Source organism: Zonotrichia leucophrys, chromosome 2 (genome assembly GCF_028769735.1).
Source record: "Zonotrichia leucophrys gambelii isolate GWCS_2022_RI chromosome 2, RI_Zleu_2.0, whole genome shotgun sequence".
In the NCBI taxonomy this organism is placed as follows: domain Eukaryota; kingdom Metazoa; phylum Chordata; class Aves; order Passeriformes; family Passerellidae; genus Zonotrichia; species Zonotrichia leucophrys.
This window is the reverse complement of record NC_088171.1, coordinates 127,073,359-127,084,102: the sequence shown is the minus strand read 5'-3', so window position 1 is coordinate 127,084,102 and position 10,744 is coordinate 127,073,359. Positions and strand designations below refer to the sequence as shown.

Here is a 10,744-nt window from a genome sequence, read left to right as displayed (position 1 = left end):
TATCAACATTTAATATTTCTTTTTGACAAAAATGGTAAATTATTTCAGAAATTTTGCATGATACTGCCTACAAAAAGGTAAATAGTGGAGGGTACTATGAGAAAAAATACTAGTTATGTCCTGTGATTTTCTCATCTGATTGGAAATAAAATAGTTTGAGGGGAAGCATAGGATAAAGTTAGGGGTTTGGTTTATTTTGTGTAGATTTTAACTCTGGGATGACTGAATAGGAGGCTTAAATTACCTGCAGTGAGCTACCAATCGATGAGCTTAATTCACTTAACACTTACATGCCTTTAGTGTGTATTTTTTGTGCAGGTGTTTTGTATAAGGTCTGTTGCCATGTACTCTGAAATCTTTTTCTGGTGCTTTGGACAGAGAAACCTTCAGGGGAACTATTTTAACAGCCTATGAAAAGGAGAATATATGTATGCTTATATTTTGAAGCAACTTACTGATATTTTACTTCATTAAATGTGCACATGTATTTGTTTCCTGGTGTGTGGGAGAATAACCCAAGAAATAATTAAGGAGTTCATGTATTCCTTTGACAACAAAATTTTATCAAGACAATTTAGACAGCTATAAAAGGTCTTTATATAAAGATGTAAAGAATAAGGCAAGAATATGCAGGTAAAAATTATTATATGTAAGTATTACACTAAGACATCCGTTTTTTAGGTCAGCTTCAGTAGTCTAAGAGATGTCAGGAAAACATTAAATAATCTCCAATGATTCCATCTTACAATTTTTTCTTCTGTAGAGTCATATAATATAACTATGCCTAAGTATTAATGATTTACATAGATTTAGAAGAGATGTAGTCAGTTCTTGTATCATTGAGTTATAAAATATTTGATTTATTTATATAACAGTGCTTCAAACTGGAGTACCTGTACTCATAATAAGACAGCAATATTTATTTTTTCAGAGACAAGATATTAGTACACCTCTACTTCTCTAAGAAGATATTTGTGTTTTCAGTTTGAAAGAATATTAAGGGGGAAAAAAACACTTCTTTTTCATTACTTGCCCAAGCATCTGCTCTGAAACAAATGCTTTTCCTGTGAAGTACACACATTTTACCAGGATAGCTATTTTTACAATGGTAGAGAAACTGATCTCTAATTCAGCAAGTAGCAGAGACCTTACAGAGATCTCAGATTTGTGAATAATACAATTTTAAGTCCTAAAACTATTAGTTCATTAGCACCTAGTCCTCTCTAGCATCACCTGGACTGAAATACATTATTTTAGTGACATTGGAATGGCAAATACTGTAAAATTAGGTCAGTATTTCTGTGTAATGTGGAACAACATTTTCCTCAAAGTTATGAATGCTGTTCTCTTTTTTCACAGAGGTACATTTCAATGGAATATGAAGATGTTAGTCACTTTTCTGCTGTATACAAAAGTACAAGTACCTGGCTAGTTTTTATATGTTACATATTCTTTTTTCCTGTATTTATAAGAACAGTATCAGCATAGATAATCAGATAAGACATTGCACAACATTACATAGAAGGTATTTTTTAGGTAGCTATCTAATCAAAACATTTTTATTCATTACATTCCAAACTCCATAAGTTTACATATGAAATAATCTAAAAAATTAGTTATATAAATACAATAAATATATAAAACCCCATTTATAAAAAGGTTTTTTTATGTGACATGTAAGAGAAAGCTGTGTCAACAGTTGTATCAACAAGAGAATACTGCAGTGATAGTTACATATTGTGCTTGAAAAGAAAAAAAATGTATCTTTGATTCTGTATTAAAATAAGGTAATTTTACTGGTATTTAAATCAATTAATTAGAAAGTGCATGCACAAGAGCATTTTTCAGATCAAAACCTTTGTCTGAGTTTATTTTGTTATTTAGCTTCTGATCTGGTATGTTTCCTATTCCTGTAGCTATTTATATCGCTATGGACTTTTATCATCAGCTGCTTATATTCCATATAGCTTTTTCTCCTTATTTTTTATGTAGTAATTAACTTAATTGTCCTGAAAGCACTTCTGGTACAAAATGAAGTCCATTTGGGTGTTTGGGTTTTCATGCACTTGTTATAAAATACATATTTCAAAAAATACACTTTTCTATGTGGTGAACAAGGGAACCTTATGTTCAAAATGTGCAAATGCTAATGGCAAGGGAGAAGAGGAGAAAACTTTTCCAAAGTTGTTCTGATTATAGCTTAACTTATTTTAATAAAGTAATGATTACATTATCATCTCTTCCTTGCCATAACATTTCTCCTTCAAAGTCCACCAGCCCATGTTTCCTGGCTCTCATGAGAATCCCAACAACCTTATCTGAAATACGAACGTATCTGTCGAAGAGTTCCCCAAAAGTGACTTGGATCTTGCCGTCGGGCCGCGGCTTGGCCATGGACTCAATGATGAAGCACAAGTCCCTGATCTCCCGGTGGATGTGCGCCTCAGCTCGCTTGGCTCTCTCGGCAGTTTTGGTGCCTTCCTTTGGGCGGCCGTACCCTTCATCCCCTTTGTGCAGGCGCGTGGACATGGCCAGCTCGTGGTCAAAGTCCTCGCTGAAGGGGTTCAGCTTCTGCGTTATGATGTGCTGGTCAGCCCATTCCTGCCACCTGTCCTTGAGGCTGTGCACGGCGCTGCTTTTCCTGCGCGCCTTGCTCCGTGCCTCCTCGCTCAGCCGGCTGGCGCTGAAAGACACAGAAACACACCTGAGCTTTGCATCTCCTCCTTTCCTGATACACTTCTGCTGTTTATTGAAATCTGCTGTAACTGGCTTCTGTGGGTTAGGGGTGAGCTGGAATCCACCAGGTGGCACGAGTTCACCACTTCTAAATTAGTTCTCTAGGGGCTGTTTGTATGCATGCAAAACTGCATTCAGTTTGCACACAAAGGCAAGTTCCATGACTACAGCTTTATCCTGTCTACACTACCACCTTCCAGCCCTGCTCTGAGCGTGTTTTCACAAACTTTGTACCAGAATGACTTAATTCTGTAAGGGAACAAAACAGCATGTTGCTCATCACCTGCACTTTCTGTACCTTTGGTCAGTCACGCAGTTCCCCATTCCTGCTTGCTTAGCCAGGCCTGAAGTGTGCCTGCCCCGAGGTTAGAGATTGCTGTAGGTGTATGACCTGGCTGAAGGTGATTGCTGATTGCTGTAGGTGTATGAAAACCTGGCTGAAAACTAGAGGGTAGTGCCTAGAAAAATGTCCTCTGTAATAAATATCAATTATTACAGCAACAACAAATACCTAATTGAGTGTCATAGCTCTGTCTGTGCTCCTGTATTTGGAACATGATTCTGAACAAATGTTGAAGTCCAAAATTCACATTCCCATGGGTAGCGTAGAAGCCTGAAAGTGTCAAGGACAAAGGATAAGGAAAGACCTTGAGAGATTTTATTTTATTTTTTAATATGTGTAATAGTTCTGGATTATTCCAGATAGACATTCTATCCTCTTGTGGCCAATCTCACATGTTGTGGGGGAGCTATAGATAGTCTGAGCTAGTCATTGTGCTGTCCACGTCCTGTCAATGTATATGTACTGAACTCAGTTGGGACTGTGCTGTGCTGTGATTGTGCCAAAGTAATTTGTTTTCTAATATTTTTATTCCCCAAAAGGCTGCTCTGCAACCTTCCCAGTAATGTCAGCTGAATATTAACACTAGAAAATCAAAATGCACTTAGCAAACAACACACAGGGCTGCAAAGTTGCAGAAAATTCTGTCCCCCCGCTGTTTAGACATTCCTTTGTTTTCTACTAAGCTGGTTGAAATAGAGAATAGGAGTCATAGAGATGTCCCTAACTCAGATCAGTGCACCAGAAAGAGGCCAGTACTGGGCAGGGCTATGCTAGGGTAAGAGTTGCAAACACTAAGTGCCAGGGATAGGAAAATAATTAGGAGAGCTGCACTACCTTATTAGCTGTGGAGTTGCCCTAAGATTGGCTTAGCTGTATTGAGGAACTGTGTTTAAAATGCTCCAAAATACTCTTCCCTATCAATTTGGTGAAAAACCATCAGAAGAATTGAGCATACTGTTGCCAAGTGCACCTTTCTTCTGTGGTGTGACTACAGAGCATCCTGAGAGTAGGCAGCGTGTCTGTACCTGTAATTTTGTGTAAATGGCTAACAGGTAGGTGTTGGCAGGAAAGCATTAAAATATACTAGTGGGGTAAATCTAGGCAATTTGGTTTCCCAACAATAAACCAAATGCTGCTCTATATAAGCTATTGTCATACAGAGAAAGGGAGAGCTGTGATCCTTTGTCCCTTCACCTGAATTGTGCCTTCATTGTCAGAGGAACCCTGGGCTCAGGATTTGGCTATACAAAGGAATTTGTCTCCTGAAGCCTATGGCTATCTCAAAAGTCACAGAAACCCTGTACCAGCGCAGTCTGAACTCCAGCTGAAGCTCAGATTGCTTCACTAGCTCTCCATGTGGAAGCTATCAGTTAAGGCTGGGGGAAAAAAAATCCTAAGAGAATCAAAATTACCTTGAAGAAGTGATGTCCTCAGTCTCAGTGGAGTTTATGAATAGATATCATTATGGAGGGCTTATTCCTCAGCCACAGCCAGCTGCTTCGCCTTCTCTCCAGGGACCATGAGCTCTGACAAAGTCCTAGAGCTTCGGTTCCCCAGGTTGAGTGGAGAGGAGAGGGGGCCTGAGACAGCAGGAGGTTGTGCAGTCTTTGTTACTTACTTTAATTTAGTGGTCTAGAATGTAATCCCTCCTTTTTCCACTGAAACTAATTTTCCTTTCTAGCAGATTATTATTGCCTTCCTCTTCCAAATAATCTTCTCAGTGGTTGAGAAAACCATCTTATCTATCCTTTTGCTTTTATTGTGCCGCACATGGGCTTGAAAAAAACCTTACTTTTTTAATGCAGCTTGTAATTTAACCATTTCTAGTTGCTGAAGTGCTATTTTTGCCATTGTTTAGCTTAATGATAGGTTTAAAACATGAATTGTGTACACATAGAGGCATTTTCTCATGTTTCTACTTCTACACAAAGGATTGTGCACCCAAAGTGAAGGTTTTGAACTTCTACCCACTCTAAGAAGTGCTTTACATCCAGCAATCAACTAAGTTAACCTGTTTACCAGAATGACATCCTAAATGCATTTAGGATTTAGGACCTGACCTTTTAGGCAAATTAGGTCCATGTAGCATATTTGCCCTGTTTCTGTCTGTAGAGGAAAGGTATGAATCCTATTATAATGTTTTGAGTTTCATATCCCTTCTGTTGCATCCTTTTTGCTTCTAATCGTGAACAGAAGAGTTCAGAAGAGTCTCTTATGCCAGTCAACAAGCTGTCTACTAAGGAAGCAACCTTATTCCAGCAAGCAGTGAAGCTGGAAATAATGAAGATGCTGATGTGAGGAAAACAAAACACTTGTACAGATGCTTTTTTCCTGGAATGTGGATAGGAAAATAGGCGATATGCTTTAGCAACTGTGTACTTATGGCCTTTTTGAAGAAGATTAAACCACATTGAAAGGTTCATAAATGTAGCAGGCTGAAATATTATGTTCTGAGGCTGTAAAATAAATTTTAAAATATGAATAGTTAAAAAAGTTCAGTCCTGATAGCAGCACTGTAAGTGTAGAAAATTAGTTCTGTGTTCAATTTCAGTGGAAGAAAGAGCTGTAAGTAACATAGAGGGTGTTACTTCAATAATTCAGATCACAGTAAATATGGCATACCAATCTTTTTTCATGGCAGTAACACTAAAATTATGCATATGAGGAAAATATAAGAAAAGTTTAACAGAAGCTAGATAGTTGGTCTACAAGACAGTTGGTTTAATGGAAGCTAGATAGTTGGTTTCTACTACAGCATTTGAAACCGAAAAAATTTGTTTTAATTGAAGTTGTTTACAGATAAGTGCTGCAAATGTATCTTTTTTCCACTGTATATTTGGAATCTTTGTTTTGAGGTCATAACTTCTGTGAAAGGATGGTGAACACAGTCCTTGCCAAAAGAGGTACCAAAAATTTCAAGCCCTAGGTTTCTGGGGAGCTTTTTTCACTTGGGCTGTTAACCATTTTCTTCTTACAGGAGCTGACTGCTCAGCTGTACAGCAAAGCATCATTCTAATTCCATTTGAATAGTTAAAATAGCTCTGGGAGTGTGTGTTCCGATAGCTGTGCTTAAAGGTACTGCATGGTTGAAATTCATAAGTGTGTTAGCCACAGTCTAATGGTCATGATAATGCTCATCAGTAGTGAGGTGTAAAACCAAAATAGTGACCATGATACAGCCTGCCTGCCTGTCTGCACAGGGATCACAAAGTCTGTTCTGGCATTTTCATCAGTTTTTCATCATCAGTGCTGATCCAGTTTTTAATTTCTGGAAATGTGATTGGGATATGGTATGAACTTGTGGTCCAAGATACTGTGGAATTTTCCTTTCTTTGAATTGAGGAATTTAAAATTCATGGAAAGCTTGCAAAGAAGCTTCCAACTTTTGGTAAGAAGTATGTGGAAGTAATTCCTGCTATATTAATTTGGGACATTCTCTTCAAATTGCTCCTGAGAGTATTTACAATTAATACTAAGCAAAATAATGAATAAGTATTTGGAAATATTACTTGTCAAATATATTGATTTAGACAGCATTTGCTGAAATAAATGAGTAGCTAAAGGCTCTTGATGAGGTAAAAGTTGTGATTCTGAAACATGGACTGAAGTATTAAGAAATAAGTAGATAATTTGATGAACTGGTAAATCCAGTGTGAAAATTAAATATAATTAACATGTCCCAAATATAACAATATAACTTCCTAACTTTTTTCCTAATCTTGTATTAGGTACATAGTCTGATGTTGTTGAGTAACTACTTAAGCACAGAGTGATAAGTGGAAGGTCTCCTGAATTTTGATTAATTTCTTCTAAATCAAGAATAATAGCTTATCTTTGACCACTTCCTACTATCCTCCCACCCCCACCATTTTCCTCATGGAAAGCTGTGCCCTTCTGCCATTTGTGTTGATGTAATGAAGATGCTTTACTTACAGAGATGGGACAGGGCGTTTAATCCTCACAGCTGTCACCTCCTGGTCACTGTCCTCCTGCTCGAGCTTGTCCTCTGCTTCCCCATAGCCACTGTCCTGGGCATCCAGGCTGTCATCACGGCACTTCAGCAGCAGCTCTCTCTTGGCCCCATCTTTGTTCTCGTCTTCCATCTTCTCCCAGCCCTTGGTCATCTCTGACACTACATTTGAACACTTCCTCCTTATGGTTGAAGGTAATTTGTTGCTAAGAATTTTGTCAATAGCATTTGATTCTTCTTTGAGTTTGGTCATCTCGGAGCTGCTGTTGTTGTTTTCATATCTTTCACTGAGGAGGCTGACATCGCCTCCTCGTTCATAGGCTTTGCTGACAACTGTTTTGGTCACCTCTTTGCTTTTAATGCTGAACGTTTTGAGATCTTCGTCTGATTCCCTTGATTTTTTTTCAGCATCTCTTATTGTCACTGAATCCTTTGCTAAGGATTTTTCATCATCTTTTTCTTGGTCCCTCTTGACGGATGGAATTTGCCATTTTTCAAAGGAGCTTTCTTGTACAGGCTGAGCTGATGAGCTTTCTGCAGTGGGGACCCATCCAGAGGGCTCTTGTTCTTGCTTTCCATGGTGGTCAGATGCCCACTGCTGCCAGCCTCGAGCCAAGCTGAAGACCTGGCTGGCCATCCGGATCTTGTGGACAGCCCTTCTCACAGGAGCTGCTCTCGGCTTTTCTTCGGGAGCCATGCTGCTGTCTGCTGCCATCCTGGCTTCTCCCCTCCTTCTGCTCAGCACCTTCTGAATGGGCTTCCTGGAGGGAATAATGCCCTCTGAAGAGGGCCACACAGATTTAAATAGAAGCAGGAGCAGTTGATGCCTATGGAAAATATGTGACATGCTTCTCACAAAGATAGAGTATCCTCACTGTTGCAGAAGTCTTTTTTTAAAACACAGGGTTACATTTCATCACAGCAGATGAATGATGCATGATGTAAACAGTGTGACACAAACCTGTTCTAGAAATAGTGGGAAAGTAACAGCTCCTTTAGTCCCCCTTCTGTGGGACTGCTGAATTTCAAGTTTGTTGGCAAGGGTCTTGTTCTTTTGGAAATGCAGCCCTTGGTTAAGAGAGCCTGATGAGAGTGACTGAAAATGCTAAATGTGAAGGACTGTCAGTGGCTAGGAACTTTGGCCAGGGTGGACACTTCTCAACATCACAAGAAAATAGTGGCCCTTGTCATGGAGTGTGAAGCCAGAAGCAAGTCATGACTAAGGAATTTTTAGAGATATTTCCTAAAAAGATACTGGGTTTTTTCTTATTGCTCATGTGTCCAAGGAAATCGAGGTTTGTTAATTTTTTAAAAGGTATTTATGTGTTCTCTTCCCAGTCATTATCTATTAATGTCTCTCTTTAGAACGTAGCTCCAGGGGGGTCTGGGAACACTATCCTGTTTGGTGTCAGCACCAAGGAAGAGGGAATCACTGTGTCTGGGGATCAGCCTAATAAGTCTGACTTGATCAGATGGATGAATGATCTCCAAGTTTTAGGGTTTTGAGAAAATAAAATATAGCCTGTTTAATTTCTCACTGCTTTTTCAATAGAGTTATATAAAATATAATTATGTTTACTGTGTACAATATAGAAAAAATCAGTTTTTCTAGAAAACCTTATGATTTGTTCATTCCAGAGGACTTCCTAGAATGAGTTCATATTTGAACTTGTAAAATTGTTTAGTGAATTGATACATCCACTGTTGCATGGTAATAAACATTTTTCTGGAATACAGTCTTGTGAGATTTTATTTCTTAGTATAATGTTTCCTAAATAGGAGCGGAAAATGGCATTGCTTTTTCAATCCATCATACCTTGCAGATTACAGATGACCTGTGGCACTTGCCATGTGGTACTCTGAGGCACTCAGAACTTCAAGGGATTCTGTTGGCTTTGTTGGTGTTACATCAGCGATAAATATGGACTCTCATACTCTGCCTTTTTTTAATCTTCTCTCTGTTAAAGGCTGGGCTGTTTGAAGTAGGTCAGATCACATTTAGCTCTTGATTAATGCTATAAGACTACATCATAACTTTGACTTCCATGCAGAATTCCTCATTAATCTATGGAGTAATTTCCTCTTCAAAACTGATGACATAATGTAAGTTAATGTTGCTGCTAGATATTTACTCATACTTTTATTTTAGAAAAAAATGTGTCACCTCTGTGTACTGTACAGTCTCAGCTATTGCCCACTGCGTCACAGCTGTGAGATGACATTGTGAGATGTACCCATACAATTTTATTAAGAAACATTTGTCACCAGACATTTATTTTGGGGTAATTTTAAGGCTAGTCAGGAGTGGGACCTTCTGGTGGTTGGAATTTACCCATATCCATGCAGGCACATGGGGAAGTGTATGCTCCCTAAAATACAAGGAAGAGGCAAGCAAAAGAAAATAATGCACTTGCAGAATAGGAGTATTACACCAGTTCATTGTGTCAATCTGTGTGGTTTCTGGAGTGTAAGGGTGGCTGAGGCATCAAGAATGAGCTGAAAGCTAAATACAGATAAAGGGTCAGACCAAGGAAGGAGTGCAGTGAAACAAGGAATGGTGGAAGGCCAATCCTGGAGCGTAATTCAGTCGAGATCCCTGTTAAAAGGCAAGGGCAGCTCCACCTCCATGTGTCCTGGATGGATCCTCTTTTATCTGTTCTTAAAGACTACCAGGAGTAGATACCGCCCACTGTCTAGGGAACCTATCCCACTAGTTAATTGGCTGTATTTTGCAATCAAAGGCCCTTGAACACTTTTGCTCTCATACAATATTTGCGAGTAGTTGTATTGAAATTCATGGCACTGAAAAATAATTGCATTCCTGAGTAATGTCTATAAATTGCAGTACATTTCAAAGAACTTGTTAATATAGAAACTTCTGTGTTTTTTTCTAACAGACTTGACCTTAGTATGCTGGTCATAGTCCTACAATCTTAATGTTTACATAGTTTAGATAAATTACAATAAAAGATTACAGACTAATGAAAACCACCAAGATTACAGATCATACTATTAAATCCATATTGCACAACGACAATATGTTAAACAAATGTTTAGTTTAAATTGGTCACTATATTAAGCTGAAGTGTTACCACAGACTTGTCCAAAGTGCCAGTGAAACTTTGATATAATTATTCTGGGATAACTATCTTTATAATCCTTAATTTTAGAGCATACAAGGATGTTGCCTTGAATGTGTTGAATGTTGTCTCATTTTATATGGTAGTGCTGCCAGCAATAAATTAATTATAAATTATGTCCAAATCATCCAGTAATATTCATGCTTTGTGTGTTGTTTACTTTGCAAATGCTTTATTGCAGTGAAGTTATAATTTATTGCTTCGTGATTTAAAGTTTTTATTCTTAATGAGATAATCAGCCACAGTTACATTTCAGCATGTCATTTCCCTACTGTGACTTTCACAAGCCAATAGCCAGCCCTAAAGGCACAGGTATGTTTTAGGCAAGCTGGACCCAAACACATTTTCTATGTGTCTTCCACACATCACAAGGTCACAAAATGCCCTCTAAATGCTTAGAAAGGCTGTGTGAGGGTGACTGTTGCAGGCTTTCATAAGTTCAGCAACTACCCTTGAGGCCAGAGTGGAGGCACCATTTCTTGCAGAAGGTCTATAGGAGAAAAAGTAATTGGAGAAAGTATTAACTTTGATAAGCAAGCTTGACACATGCTGAAG

General features: G+C 38.5%; 1 protein-coding gene across 1 annotated transcript; it reads right to left on the bottom strand.

Annotated features, from left to right (window-relative positions):
* Positions 1–2,205: 2,205 nt before the first annotated feature.
* On the bottom strand, positions 2,206–7,800 carry ABRA (actin binding Rho activating protein). Its single transcript, XM_064703567.1, has 2 exons — positions 7,013–7,800; positions 2,206–2,683 (listed from the first exon to the last, which is right to left on the bottom strand). Exons 1-2 carry the CDS (start codon positions 7,762–7,764, stop codon positions 2,206–2,208), a joined length of 1,230 nt encoding a protein of 409 aa, XP_064559637.1. The 5' UTR covers positions 7,765–7,800.
* Positions 7,801–10,744: the final 2,944 nt, after the last annotated feature.

What these genes read in the sequence shown, in the direction of transcription:
- ABRA (XM_064703567.1), bottom strand. Translation starts at nt 7,764, where the DNA reads ATGGCAGCAGACAGCAGCATGGCTCCCGAAGAAAAGCCGAGAGCAGCT. An exon ending in AAACGCCCTGTCCCATCTCT is followed by an intron (nt 2,684 to 7,012) that starts GTAAGTAAAGCA and finishes TGTGTCTTTCAG; the next exon opens with CGCCAGCCGGCTGAGCGAGG.